The following is a 15,367-nucleotide window of genomic DNA, read 5'->3' on the forward strand; positions in this document are numbered from 1 at the left end:
TGTAGCTGTCTTCAGATACTCCAGAAGAGGGAGTCAGATCTTGTTGCGGATGGTTGTGAGCCACCATGTGGTTGCTGGGATTTGAACTCTGGACCTTCAGAAGAGCAGTCGGGTGCTCTTACCCACTGAGCCATCTCACCAGCCCGCATAGTCGGTTTTTTTTCTCTTTAAATCCCCTACTTTGTCTTACACTGGGGAATGTATTATTGACTCTGTTTATAGACAGAGGTTACAGGATAAATCCTTTCAAGGCCTTCACCCAAGTGCCTGCTGGGGCTGACTTTGGGAGACTTTTTAAAAATAGAGGGAAGAGAGTCCTGGTGCCAAATGGGGTCATAAAAATGAGATTCCAGAGCGATAAACCAGCGGCACTCAATTTGTTGCACATCCCGTCCATGTGCGGTCAAGACTATCTCTTTAAAATTCAGAGTCAACCACTAAAGGCAGCTCTAGAGAAATCTATGTTCCTCAAACCCAAGTCATAGCTGCTGTTGGTGACATACAGCTCAACTATTCAAGATAACATTTTCATCTAAGTGGGAAAGCTCATGTAAAGAAACAGCTCGATGTCCTTCTATTTCTGACATCGGGAGACCCTTTAACACTTCAATAGGAACACAGCAGAGACCCTAGAGTATAGACCCCTTTTTTTTTATCTGAACTGTGTAAAAACTAAGATTTTTCTTTTCACTTTGAGTAAAATAAGCACATACTCCTGGTGGCAACAATGGTCATCACAATAATACCAACTCCAACTATTGTGTCATTCACTGCCTGCCTGTAACCCCAGCTCTCAAGAAACAGAGGCAAGAGGACTGCCAAGTTCAAGGCCAGCCAGAGCTCCACAGAAACAACCAGTCTAGCCAAGACTACAGAGCAAGACTCTGTTTCAAAAACCAATAAATGAAACAAACAAACAAACAAAAAAACCAAAACAACTTTTATCTGGTCACATGTTATAAATTAACCAGAGGTTAGGAGGAAGAAGCCAATGCTGTTGGGAATACCAAGGCTTCTGTCACATGCAAGGTGTTTATACCTTATGTCTGACAAGGGTTCTGGGCTCAATGCCTGCAGGCTTGCTATATGGTAGATCTCGCTCTGAACATTTTACCTGATTTATTTCCAGTTTACAAAGACCTTGCAAGTCAGGTATTATTTTAATCACATTTTAAAGATGAGAAAAGCAAGGCGTAGAAAGTATATGAACTTAGTACATGGCTCAGCAGGAATTTGAGCTTTCTAGAATGTTCCATGAATACCACACAGTAATGTTTGATAAGAATATTATTTAATATGTAGGAAAATAGGCCAAATATACAGGACAATCATAAAGACCTCCAGTCCCAACCATGTTAAACTGAAATGTTCAGTTCTATGAGTAAGCCAACTTTCAGTATAAGGAAGACATCAGCTACGGCGTGACATTTTATAAAAGACAAAGACCATAAGCAGAGTAGCCTGAGGAATTATAGGAGGAGGTTTTTGATACTATCTGAAGAAGGCTTGAATGACTTTGAAGAAGAAATATGTTTTGCCCGAACAGATAAATAAATCAAGTCAAAAATCGAGTAAAATAAACCCGTAAGACCTAACATCTGACCTATGAAATGTAACTTGAGCTATTTCATCTGTGTGCCAAGCTGGCCTATAAAGAGATTCTTAGGGAGCATAAAAGGGCAAAAGTCTTATCAAAGTGGATTTAAACTTGAAAGGCACAATGAGAGTCAGCTTCTAGTTGGCTTCTTGTGAACTCATCTTAGAGGGAGAAATACACACGGGGCGGGATGAACCTCGTCTGCTCCCTGCTAACTCACTCAGCCCACCCACACCTGCCCCTATGAGATCTAAAAGCTGCCTCTGGAATCACAGGCACAGACTGTAAGGGCTCTGCCTTATGGATGGGGAGAGGAGCCCGAAATACTTGAATAGTATGTGCTTAGCTTACTCAAAGTAAAATATCAGTGTGGCCGTGCAAATGCAGTCTCCGGAAGTTGAAGCCTGACCCTTGTGTACGCAGAGCAGATTCAAGTGGGACAAGACAATAGCACCACTTTGGTTTAGGGGATCTGTCTGTTAAAAAAAAGTAAAAATAAAAAATAAAACCAACGGGGGCAGAGGTCATCTTCTCTCTGTTTATGAAATAATCTGCAGCCTCTGGGAAATTAAATGGCAAGGTCTTGGTCCTTCTTCATAGTTCGGTCTTTGTTAATGGGTGTGCTGTCAATTTTGAGGAAATGGCTCTTGACTGAAAACTAGATTCTTCACAATTTACCTAACCCAGAATAACACAATTCAGTTAACTAACTTCTTGGGAAGTTATTGAGTTTTCCCAGGATGCTACACTCTGAACCAACTGAAGGGTTTCAGGAAGAAAAAGAAGATCTCATTGTATCAAGAACTGGCACTGAGTGAGGGTGAGACAGGGTTGATTTCTTATTGCTAAGACTTTCACTCTGATACCTCCTATCTAACACACATAAGTTAGATTCGGCTTAGAGTTAGAATTAACACAGAAGTCACTGATGGCCAAGAGTCATCTTAGTGTCCCTTAATAGAGGTTTCATAGAGAAAATTAGGAAGGTGTGCTGGTAAAAATAGAAAATTTTAATAATAGTAAAATCTTCTTTAAAGGCCCATAAACACTCTAAGCTGTCATTGTAAAATAAATTGGTCATAAATAATTTATGTTAAAAGAACAAGCATGCTTTCTAAGTCTGTAAAAGCGATAGCAATCATTTCACACCTACTTCCTCTCATAGCTCCCCCTGAGATTTAAAAGATGTATTTGCAAGAGTATTGCAGAAGATTGTTTCATTCCAATTTTTAAGGAGATGACTTATTTGAAAGTGTCTTCAGTTTGGGTAGCTTATTCCAACTTGAGCGTTGGAGAATGGTCTTTAACATTGCCATTGATAAGGAAACTCCGTAAACCACTGTGTTCCTATAGACCTTGAAAGTAAATACTTGAAACCTGGGAAAGATGGTGCTGGCCTGTAACCCCAGCCCTGGAGAGGCTGAGGGAAGAAGACGGCAGATTCAAGGCCAAGATGAGCTACAGAGCAAGACACCACTTAAACAAAGATGAAAATGTCTGAGGGCCAGAGCCACGACTCAGGCCCAAAAGAAAGCAAGCCACCAAGAAAATCTAAGTACTTGACAAGTTTTCTTTCTCTTAAGCTTGCCAGACAAGCAGGGAACATTGGACCTGTTAATCAATCCCCTTACCCTTGACTTTCCTGCTATTTGAAATTCCCCGGAAACAAGAGGGAAGCATCTTCAGCCGTACGCGACGAGAAGCAAGAATGCACTTGCTTTTCTACAGTGTTTTTTTTTTTTTTCCTAAGCGATTTATTTAGAGAGGTCGAGAGGAAAGAATCGCCCAGTCCTTTATTTATCTCCCGAACAGGTGCAGTACAGATGATCATAAAAGCAGGCACTAAAAAAGAAGAATTCTGCCAAGCATTAAGCCCCTGTAGGGTACATTTACCTCAAATATTCCTTCTTAAGCAGACAGCCCAAGCCTGCACCGTGACTCTCCTGTTTTGAGACAAGCTCTTTTCTGAATGGGGTGGGGTGGGGGTGGTTAATACTATAGTACTTATTCTGATCATGTCTCTTTGTCTTCTTTTTAAGATAGCATCTTACTATGTAGCCCAGGCTGGCCTTGAAGTCTCCATTCTCCTACTTCAGCCTTCTGGATTTGGGGATTCTATGCGTGTGTTATTGCAACACACCTGACAGTATAATGTCTACATTTCTCATCTGAGTCTTTTGTTTGAAAAACATGATCATGCAAAGTTAGAAGAAAAACAGATGCTCTTGACTAAGAAAAAGAAAGGCCTCCCCCTTTCTCCTCTATTCTTGCTTCTTATAAATTATTAACTTCCCTTTAATTTAAGATTATATGTTAACTATATAATTTACAGTATTATATAAAAATATATAATATGTATAATTTGCATTATTATATAAATATATATAATTTAAGATACATATCTTACGATATAATATCTATAGATAGATAGCTATAGATCTTTCCAAATCAAGTTTATTTTGGGACTTCAAATAAGCCACCCAGTGGCTTGAATGTGGAAACTGAAGGTCAACGAGTAAATATGAGAGGGAGGCTTCCCATCACTGGGCTCCTTTTCTGGCGATGACTAAGCCCCGAGCCATGCCGAGAAATAGGCAAGAGGTGAAGGATGCCGCTTTAGATTCAGATTGAGTTTTGGACTCCCCAGAACATTAAGATGTTCTAGGGACCAAGAAAGAAAAGTATAGAAAGTGAGGCAAGCTTCCAGACTGAAAATTATCCCTGTGGCCGGGTTCCCTCCTGCTCCCACTGAAAAAGACCTGGGTAGACACAGCCAGGATTGTAATGTTGAATGTCTATACAGCTGAAAAGCCATGGCTTTGATTCCAGAAGTTATGGGGCTACACCTTTACTGTTGCAGCCATAAAGAACCCTGGGCTGTCCTGTGCCTTCAGCATTAAAGAAAAGATCTGGCATGAAAGAGAAGAAAGTTAGGACTCCACCAGATGTTTTGATCAATGCCCAAGGTTTGATCTCTCCTGAAAAGTCACAAGTATGCAAAATATAACAGCACTTGATACACCACGTGATAAAAGTGAAGTTCATCTTGAGGTCTCAATCCAATGTGTGAGAAAAGAATCTCTGAGAATTGCATAGAATCTAACAGTCAACAACCCCGTGCAAATTCTAAAGCACCAGGCCTTGTGCCTTTCTTTCATCATTATATGCTGCAAAGATAGAATAATTTGTATGTGTTTAAGAGTCATGTTGTTTGTATATTTTTCATTACATTTTATTTAGTGTGTGTGTTCATGTGTGTGTGTGTGTCCACGTGTGCCCATGTGTGACGTTGTGAGTTGTGGAGATTAGAGGACAACTGCTGCTGGTTCTCTCCAGGAGTTTCACTGTGTAGGTCTCATGGGTGGAGCTATGGTTGAGAAGCTCCGCTGCAATTGCCTTTGTCTGCTGAGCCACCTCACCAACCCCATATTATTTTTAAACTAATAAAGATTGTATCCCAAGAGGAAAGGTTATTGAAACTTTATTAATTTTAGTTTGGTAGTTTCCTTTTGCCTGGAAAAAAAGACATTTTTCAGTGGCAGGTTCTGTCTTTGCATATTAGGACCCATGGGGCAATTATCCATGAAGATGAGCAGAAGTCACCTTATAGATCTCTCTGAAATGGAGTAGAGTCAGGCTTACATAATAGTTAAGACAGAAGTGAATCCATTGGCAAGGCCCTCTGGGAGATGCCTACCAACGGAAGCTTCCTTTCAATGCCTCCTCTCACCATCTGATTGGAAAAACACAACAGTCTCAGGGTCTATATGAATACAGCCTGTGATATAGGTCCATGGGATAAATAATACAGTTATGCAAATGCATATTCAATGGGTGAAATGCAGAGTAAAAAAAAGGGAAATAGTTACTCCTGTTCTGGGCAAGGGTGCTCCGTAGTAGGGCACATTCCCAGCATGCACAGGGTCCTGGATTTGGTGCCCAGCATCACCAAGGGGAAAACATGCTTTCCATTTACAAAGGAGTCCTTAAGATAGCCAAAATACAGCCCGGCGTGGTGGTGCACGCCTTTAATCCCAGCACTCGGGAGGCAGAGGCAGGTGGATTTCTGAGTTCAAGGCCAGCCTGGTCTACAGAGTGAGTTCCAGGACAGCCAGGGTTATACAGAGAAACCCTGTCTCGAAAAACAAACAAACAAACAGCCAAAATACTTTCATGGCTCCAAAAAAGTAAATATACTAATTCTTTCCACTAGATTTTCTCCTTGGGGTTCAAAGCTGCAGCCATCTTTCTCTTCCTTAGAATGACCCACTACCCGAAGAACTGACACCAGATTCCATGAACTAGGCCACAGCAGGTTGGAAGCATCTAAGTGAGATGTCTTTTGCACCTTTAGGTGCTGAAAACTCGGTCTCTTTGCCAGATCCTATCAAGACTCCCAGCCTACTGTACCCAGCTGTGGAGGAGAAGGAAGATTTGTCAAGGCCAGAGGAGCTGTCCTTTGGAGGAGTGTCTACAGGTAGTTTGTGAAGCAAGGCATGTTTTATTCTTGGTGCTGTCCTTCACAGGGTGGCTTCAGTGGAATTAAAGCCAACAGCGTTGACTGTGAAACCATCTACAGGGTGTGTGGCTGCTACAGACCAGAGCAGCACAGAAATTATCATGTTCTTCAGGGTGTAAATGTCAGCGGTCCTTAAAGGAGACAGTCTTACGAAGACAAACTAAAGATGCAGCTCCTTTGATGCAGCTCCTTTAACAACCATTTCTGCTGGTAAGGGAATTTTAAAAGGAAATCGCTGTACTTCCTTGATGGCTTTTAAATATATCAGTGATGCTTTGGGGGACGCCACTTCCCACCAGCCAAATTTAAACTAAGCAAAGAATCTATGGGTATAAGATTACTGTCCTGGGTGGAGGGGCTCCTACACAGACTATAAAACATAGTTTGACAGCAAAAGAAACTCGTGGAGACTTTAGTCTTCATGGGAATTTATATTTTAAATGTATAAAATATATATGAGTACAAAAAATTATATCTTCTTTCTAAGCTCTCTAACCTCATTCTCTCTAAATGCAGAATAGATTTGGATCAAGTCGCCAAAGCCAACACACACCAACCCTTTCACCCAGCGGGCAGAGTAATTGAGTTTGCTTTATTGGTTCCGCAGCCTAGCGCCTGACTTATTAATCTTGGAGCTTTCTTGTTGTTTTCAGTTGGGATTTCAAACAACAGATGACATTCAGACTGCTTTAAAGTAACCTTCTGTTTTCAGTTAGGAGCCATCAAAGGCGTTTCATCCAAGTGAGCCTTGAAGAGGCAGGCCAAGTGACCCATCAGATAAAAGGGACATTTAATACTCATGTAAATCATTTGTATTACAAATAAGACACTTTCGCAGCGGTTGGACACACACACACACACACACACACACACACACACACACACACACACACTTCCCCCCGGAGTTGGGATTAAGTTCCCATATTAATGCATGCATTTGGTGTGGTTATTTTGGGAGAAAGACTTCATCCATCAATGCTCCCTGCCACTAAAGAGGGCCAACCTGTAACTGATCGCCCCAGCCTGTCAGCACTGACTACCTAATTACATAAAGAAAAAATACTTAAAAGCCTTTTCAGAATTCGGTTAGTAGCTCAACTTCAGCTTTAACACGCGGCAGCTCTTGCAAAGTTCTTCACAATAACGGCAACAAACACTTTTCAAGATGGAAAATGAAAAGCCTAAATATTGTTTTTTATGTTCACCTCTAAGCCTGTGTACGTGTGTCTGTGTGTGTGTGTGCAAGTATGCTTTTAGCTACAGAGGAGAAATAAAAAAAAAAAAGATTCAAAGAGTGAAACGGATTTGATTCAAATATTTACATGTTTGTATTAGTTCCAAAGAAGCAAAACATCAAAAACTTGGCTTGTCAAAAACTTGGCTCATCAAAAACTTGGCTCAAGACTCAAAGGTATTCCTCTCCTCTGCAGTCTTTAGTAAAGGATGAAAGATTTATGTCATCCCAAGGGAGACCAGAGTATGAGGTAATATTTATAAAAGATGCTTCCATGAAAAGTTAATGTATTTATGAGAATGTACATTTTCATTATTTTCATAACCTCTAACACTAATTTGCTTCCATTACTAACCAGAAATTTTAAAATACCGATCTTTTTATAGAAAGGAGACTTTTTCTTCTAATGAAGACTACTCTTTAGTTGTCTTTCGTTTTTATCCTTAATTATTTTCTTAAAGGCTACATATTTTAAGATTGTATGTCGCAAAACTCAGGAGAGGTACAGTCTACCACTCATATTCAGAAAAATTTTCTTTTCCAGCAAGACATTTCAAAGCTGGGCTCCCAAAGGACAATCAAAGAAGAATTCTTATTTGTATATTTCAAATGCCTTTCTGTGAAAAAGAAGAAAAACTACAAATGATATCACAGATTCTTATTATTTGAAAACTTGACCAAATTTATAAAGTGCTTGAAAAAGCATCCCATGCTCCAAGCCCTGCACACTGCAAACACAAGGTGGAAATTTAGAGAAACAAAGTTAAAAAAAAAAAAAAAGTCAGCTTGAAAATGCAGCAGCCTTCTCACCGTGAGCAGTTAACATCTTTGATGTAAGCATTTTAAGGACCTTTTGAAGTTGAATAATACATCTTCCATTTAATCATTGGAATCAATATAACTATATAAACTTTTTCAGATATTTCTCAGTTAATTATATAGTCTTCTGGCCTTTTCACACCCATTTTTTTATCTTTGCACCCCAGTAATTCTACTGTTTTATAGTCTTTTTTTTTAAACAATCAGACAACTGTTTAAAAATAAATACTAAAATAAATATTAGAGACTATAAGAAAAATATTTATAGGTGTTCTTACCCTCTTTCTTAGTGGGTTCTGGCATGACCACAACAAAAGATTACTCTCCAAAAGGTTTTCTCCCTCTAGCAGCGGTTGACAGAAACCCCAAGGGCAGCAGAGAGATGGTGTGGGTCAGTGTGACAAGCAGCTGCTGAGAGGTGGACCGGTTTTATACAGGCTCCGACCATCAATCATGTTGGCGCCTCCCTACTTCGGCACAAGGATGCTGAAACCTGACAGCTCTGGGACCTTTCTCACATCTGTTGTCTGCGCTCCGCTCTCCCGCCTGCTGGAAGGACTCTCCTGTCCGTCTCGTGTGGCAGATGCGAGCATCTCTAACTTTCTAAATTCAGCTGTGCCTCGTGCTCTTTCCTGTTCTCTGCCTGTTCCACAGAAGCGTGTGCCGACTCAGCAGTGCACGGAGTTTTCTGGGTGATGAAATAAATAGATGAAAATCATACTACATGAGCCTGGCTTCTCTCTTAATTTTCATTAAAACTTTTTTTAAGGTTATTAAGACGATCATTTTTATGCCCACATTATTTGTTCATTTTCCTTATTTCTTAGTTAATGAGATTAAAATTTTTTATTGTATTTCTACACCAATGTTAACTAGTCAAACTGAATTCCCAGTTAAATATTTTGTTTCATTCTCTCTACTAAGAATAGCAAAGCTGTCTATTTTAGGATACATTGCACTTGCAACATTTTTAAGAGACAGATATTCTTTTTAAAATTACAAGCATATAAACAAGAATGGAATAAGCAGATATGCCACAATGTGAATAGAACTTATACTAATGAGAGAAACCAGCAATAGAATATAGGTTATACAGTCAAGTTATCCATCCCCACTTTCATGAAATATCCTGACTAGGTAAACATATAACATTGGCAAATAGCTCAAGTGATTGTCACAGGCTAGGGGAAGTAGAATTAGAATTGAAGGCACATGAATGCAAAGCTTTTCCTGGCAATGATGGAGGTGTTCTGGAATTGGAGTGTGGGAATGGTTTCATAGCTTTGTGAAATACACACACACACACACGCACACGCACACGCACACACACACACACACACACACACACACACACACCACTAAACTGTACATGTGGGACATAAGTAAAGAAAGTCAGATAAACCAGACAATGTTTTGATTCACGATAACAAATGGCTTCCCCAGAACACCATGAGTAAACAACAGTGATTATTAAGATGGCAAATGGTCCCAAAAACATAACCCAAGACAGTCACAGAAGGTATCAGACTTGGCCACTTAGCCTGAAACCTAGAGGAACTAATGAGACCACATGTGTTTTTAACAGAATGTCCCAAACCAGCCACATTGTCTCGGTTAATTTCCCCTGTGACTGAGAGCACAGCTGGGCAGACTTAGTTCTACCAAGCACCGTGCCAAGCTAGGTTTTCATATACGGATGGGAACTCTAGCCCTCAATAGCATCATGAGTTAGCTATGCGGGAAGACAGAGAGGCAGGCTGGACAGCACTTTCAATGAATAACCCCCTGTTAAGAAAGCCTTCTCTTGTTCTACTGAACACGCCATTTGCCTTTCAAACAGACTCTTTGCTCTTAGATGACAACGGGTTAATGTCAACCACAGAACAGTGTATTCTGAATATCACGTTAGACCTGGCTTGAAAGAAGGACAAAGAGCCTACCTGTGTCCACCATGGGAATGTCAGTTAATACATTAAACAGTTAAAGAATCTAGAATCTAAAGTCAGGGCCTCAGGTTCTCTTCATGGGCCTGGTGTAAACCAGCTGAGTTGCTGGAAGGACGTCTGGCTGGCAATCTGTATCTCAGTTTCCCCTTGTGCAAAAGAAGGAGTTTTAAAACTAACCTTAGAGACCTGCGATACCGCTGACCATAGATGCTTGCTATGGTGGAAGTGCCCTAAAAAGGAACCCCTTTCCCAGAATCCTCAGTACTCCCAGCACGCTGAGTGTGTCCTGTGAGATGGACAGAAGCTCTGCAGAATGCTGTGCTGCAGAGGGATGTTTGTGACACGGATTTCACACATGCCCCGAAGGCGCTGCGGGGCCATCTTTGGCTTCAGCAGGGGCCCTGCGGGCTTTTAATACACTGATCGTTTTACTGAAGCAAACACATGCCAGGAAATACTACAGTCCTTGGAGAAAGTATTTTATGACCTGGAGGACTTGTTGGTAACAAGGGACTTCACTACAAAGAGAAAATGATATTGGAGGAGTTGAAAGGCTAGCCGAGTTCAAAGACAAAGAGCTGCATGGTTTATAGGGCAGTTAATGTGAGGATTTTTAAAAATTAGAATAATGTGTATTTGCAGACTCTCAGGAAAGGGGGATGTTAGCGAACCATAACACACACACACACACACACACACACTATAAAACAGCAACAACTCAATCAAGAAAGAAATACTCCTTGCTCGCATAAAGCGAGGCCAAAAGCTGATAGTTCAGAATCATCAGAAAGTCAGGCAATGTCACAGCCAGTTGGAAAAAAAAATGCCCTTTCCCCAGGCACCTTGGCGTCATGCACATGTGTGTATCATGAAGAGGCTGAGGCAGGGAAATCACTTAGCCTGGCATTTTGAGAGTAGCTTGGGGAACACAGTGGGAAATGATGTCAAAATTCTCTTAGGGGGACTCAAGAGTTTGCTGTGGCAATTGGACCACTTCTTGCTCTGGCCAAAAGCCACATTTGCTCCCCAGTGCCCAACATGGTGGTTTATAACTCTAGTTCTAGGAGCTGTGATACCCTCTTCTGACCTCCGAGGTCACCAGGTACACATATCATACACATAAATACCCACAGGCAAAACACTAAATGTATAAAACATGAAATAAATAAGTCTAAGAAGTTAAAATTCTTTAAATTATTTAATTAAAAAAAATGAAAAGGCTTTTAGTATACTACCATGTTCACACCAAGGGCAAAGGGAAAGAGAAGGGAGAAAGCAAGAGAGGAAAGGAAAGGATCCGCAATCTCTATTTAAAATCTGATTTTTAGCTGGGGCTGGGGGCGGTAGTGCATGGTAGCCTTTAATTCCAGCTTCCCTGTGGGTGCTGGGAAGTGAACCTGGATCCTCTGCATGAGAAGATAGTGTGCTTAACTGCCATCATGGTTTCCATAGTAACTGTTTCCCCTCCCATCAGCAGGCTTCTTTGGCACATCTTCACCAACATTTGCTTTCTAGATGACAGTAATTGTGACTACGGTGTGATGGAACATCACAGTAGTTTTTCTTTGCATATCCCTGGTGGCTAAGGAGTTGAACACTTTTAAAAACAAATATTAGCCATTCGCATTTCTTTTCTTGATAAATACCCGTTAATTTCATTGGCTCTTTTTTCTTTTACTGGAAGTTTTCCATTTTCCGGTGTTGAAAATGTCAGTTGTTTATGTTGAAGTGTGTAACATAATGCCATCTTAGTCAGCCCTCAGCCCTCTGACCACCCCTCTCCATGGTCAGGTCTGCCTTGGTAACACACTTGAGATATCCTTGACCTTGACAATGGTCCAGAGGTATTAACCAAAATAATAATTAAACTAAAATAATTTTAAAAGATATAAGTCAAAAAATAATTGTCATGTTCTGTCTATAATAATTCCTGTGATCTGCCATTCAATGCGACTTCGAGACTCATCTGACTTTGGTGTGAATTATGGCCTTTGTGTTTTTGCCTTTAAAAAACGCTCTACCCCTAAACTTGGGCATCAAGAGACTTGTTAGAGGCATGAGCCTCCTTTCAGTCTGGCCATCAATAAAAGAGGACTCAAAACTTCTAATTAGCCTGATCAGTGTGGTTGTCAATAACTGTCTCACATGGATCATTTCAATGTATCCTTGATATATACTCCCTGACTGAAATATGGTCAGCTAAGATCTCTCCTCTTCTCTCCTCGTAAGGCAAAATAATTTTACCTGATGTGGCTACGCTATATTTTCTTGATTAGATCCCATTTGATGAGCAGTTAATAACAATGGGTCCTGTCCATTTTCACGACTTCCTATTAAACTGGAAGGAAAAAATCATATTTAGACCCTCATTTCATACAATAAATATAAACGCCAGAAAGATTTTTTTTAATTGGAATAACAAAGCATTCAAAATATTTAAGAAAATTTATTAGAAGATTGGAGTAATTCCCGGGTAGAAACCTTTTTTTAAAAAAGAAAAAAAAAAAAAAAAAAGAAAAGAAAAGCAAAAGAGGGCCTGGGTAAAACAACTTAAGAGTCCCATTAGTCAACTTGGAGTGCTGTAACTAGATGCCAAACAAGCAACCAAGATTTGCTTTTTTATACTTCTGCAATTTGGAAGGCTAAGGTTGGGTAACATCAGTACAGCTGGGTTCTGGAGAGACCCCTTGTCCTGGCTGGCATGTGGCTGCCTTCTCCATCTGTTCTTGCAGGGCAGAGACGAATACCCATGCAGCAATCCTCTGGCATCTTTTCCTGTAAAGACATCAATGCCACCTTTTGGCTTCACCCTCAGAACCTCACTCCAACCTAACCAGTTTCCACACGTCTATAATACCATCATAGAGCGAGGCATCAGGGAGGAGCAAGTCAGCCTTTGCCAGGAAGAATGTGAGCACATTGACTTCAGACCGATGTTTAGATGGGGATAGGGATAAAGAGAAAGGGCTAAATACTGAAGTTCTCAACCTGTGGGTCGTGACCCCTTTGGGGGGGTCAAATGGCCCTTCACAGGAGTCCGTGTATCAGCTATCCTGCATATAGATACTTACATTATGATTGGTAACAGTAGCAAAATTAATTATGAAGTAGGAAGGAAGATAATTTTATGGTTTGGGGTCAGCACAACATGAGGAACTTTATAGAAGGTCATAGCACTGGGAAGGTTGAGAACCACTGGTCTAATATCTCTTCTGCCTACTCTCTGTATTCTCTCCTTTAATAATCCCCCCCCGTTGGGAACAAAATAATAAAGAGAGGCCCGGGGGAGCCCTGGGGAAAAGTTGGGAGGAAAAGATGCCCAACGCCCCACCAGAGTTTCCCTATTCTCTGGTCAGTCAGGTGTGGGAGGGCTGCTACCTACCCTATCCACTCATCCCTGGGTGGGCATTCCTCTATCCCACTCTTCAGGAGGTGGCCAAGGGGCAGCCCTGCCTGGGGACCCCCCCCCCCCGAACTACTTTGCTAAAGCCACCAGGGTTGTGGGAGAGAGGGAATAGGAGAAGTTCTCTACACTGACCAGAGTGCAGAGCAGAACTTGAAGGAGCAGAGATGCTCTATGTTTTAAGTACTTTATTATAGAAATGCAGGGGAAAGAGAGAAGGTAGAAAAAAGGGAGAGAGAGAGAGAGAGAGAGAGAGAGAGAGAGAGAGAGAGAGAGAGAGATGGGGGGGAAGAAGAAGACAAAGAGAAAGGGAAGAGGAAAGAAATGAGAGGTGAGAGGACAAAGGAGTGAGAGAGTAAGAGAGAGAGGTGGGGCCTGAGCACCCCTCTTTATGGTCTTCACTGTTGCTAGGTAACTGGGGAGGAGTTTAGCCTGAAGGCCATTGCTTATGTGACTATTGACCATGCTTCTCTGGTGGGGGCTGTAGGAGGTGGTACCTTAGGCAGGGGCCAGAGTTCCAGGAGCATGAGGGAATGCCTACTGTGTCATGTAGGTGAATTATGACCAATCGGGGTTCAGACCTCAGCTCAACTGGAGACCAGCCTGCAATTCCCCACACCCCGTCATGTTATCAGCTATGAGTGTGAAGGAGTTTCAGAACCTACCTCCAACCTTTTTCCTCTTTTCCCCTTTAAACTCTCTCTCTCTCTCTCTCTAGATTTATTTATTTTATTTTATATGAGTACATTGTAGCTGTCTTCAGACACATCAGAGGAGGGCATCATATCCCCATTACAGATGGTTGTGAGCCACCATGTGGTTGCTAGGAATTGAACTCAGGACCTCTGGAAGAGCAGCCAGTGCTCTTAACCACTGAGCCATCTCTCCAGCCTGCCTACCTCTAACCTTAATCCAGAGCCTCTACTTTGAAACCTGAGCTGACTCTAAACTAAATATTAAAATTTTCATCAGAAATAATGTAATTGCTAAAAGTGGTGTGTTTCCTCGCAGTCTTTCCTATGCATACTTGGAAGGGGTTTGAGTTTTAGCTAAGTCACGGAAATCGGAAACTTGGGATCCAAAATGAAATTCAAAATCCCCAAAAGAACAAATTAGGAGAAACCCCTTGAAGAATGAAAGCCAGGGTGGTGACTCACACTGTAATCCAGCACTGAGGAGTGGAGACGGGAGGCCTGAGAGTCCAAGGGGATCCTCAGCTAAGCAGCAAGCTTGAGGCTAGCCTGGGCTACATGACATCCTGTCTCAAAAAGACAATAATTCAAATAAAATTTAAAGAATGAAGCCAAGCATGGTTCTACACAGCTGTATTAAAAATCAAGGACAAGGGCGGGGGGTCAAGAATTTGAGGCCAGCCTGGGTGACACAGCCTGTGAAAAACATGAATGATAACTCCACAAAAGAGTTACCCAAAGTCTTGGGTCTTCCCATTTTTCCTACCCACCTCCTCCCTTGTGTGTGTGTGTGTGTGTAACAGAAAAAAAAAGAAAAAAAGGCTGGAGCGATGGCTCAGTGGTTAAGACCTGATTGCTCTTCCAGAGGTCCTGAGTTCAATTCCCAGCAACCACATGGTAGTTCACAACCATCTGTAATGGAATCTGATGGCCTCTTCTGGTGTGTCTGAAGACAGCTACAGTGACTCATATAAAGAAATCTTAAAAAAAAAAAAAAAACACAGAAAAAACAGAAAAAAAAAACCCATAATGATATTGGTGATATTGGTGACAAAGGCTTGAAGAATTTATCAAATGCTATCAAAGTTGCAAAGCAATCACTAAGTGAATTAATTTTTTCCCCATGCACACACATGTGGGAAACTGTTTTGAACACA

The 15,367-nt window shown here is 41.3% G+C and overlaps 1 protein-coding gene across 7 annotated transcripts in view; it reads right to left on the reverse strand.

The window, feature by feature from the left end:
• Positions 1–8,698, reverse strand: part of Mybpc1 (myosin binding protein C, slow type) — a 90,083-nt gene extending 81,385 nt beyond the window's left edge. For 4 of the 7 annotated variants that reach the window (XM_021173522.1, XM_021173521.1, XM_021173519.1 and 1 more), the window contains exon 1: positions 8,448–8,610. In XM_021173522.1, the coding sequence (XP_021029181.1) occupies positions 8,448–8,472 (25 nt within the window). In that variant the 5' untranslated portion in view covers positions 8,473–8,610. Of the gene's footprint in view, positions 1–8,447 lie in introns of all 7 variants that reach the window. The other 3 variants (XM_021173524.1, XM_021173523.1, XM_029482601.1) reach the window with 2 other exon arrangements.
• Positions 8,699–15,367: the final 6,669 nt, after the last annotated feature.

This window comes from Mus caroli, chromosome 10 (assembly GCF_900094665.2).
Source record: "Mus caroli chromosome 10, CAROLI_EIJ_v1.1, whole genome shotgun sequence".
NCBI lineage: Eukaryota > Metazoa > Chordata > Mammalia > Rodentia > Muridae > Mus > Mus caroli.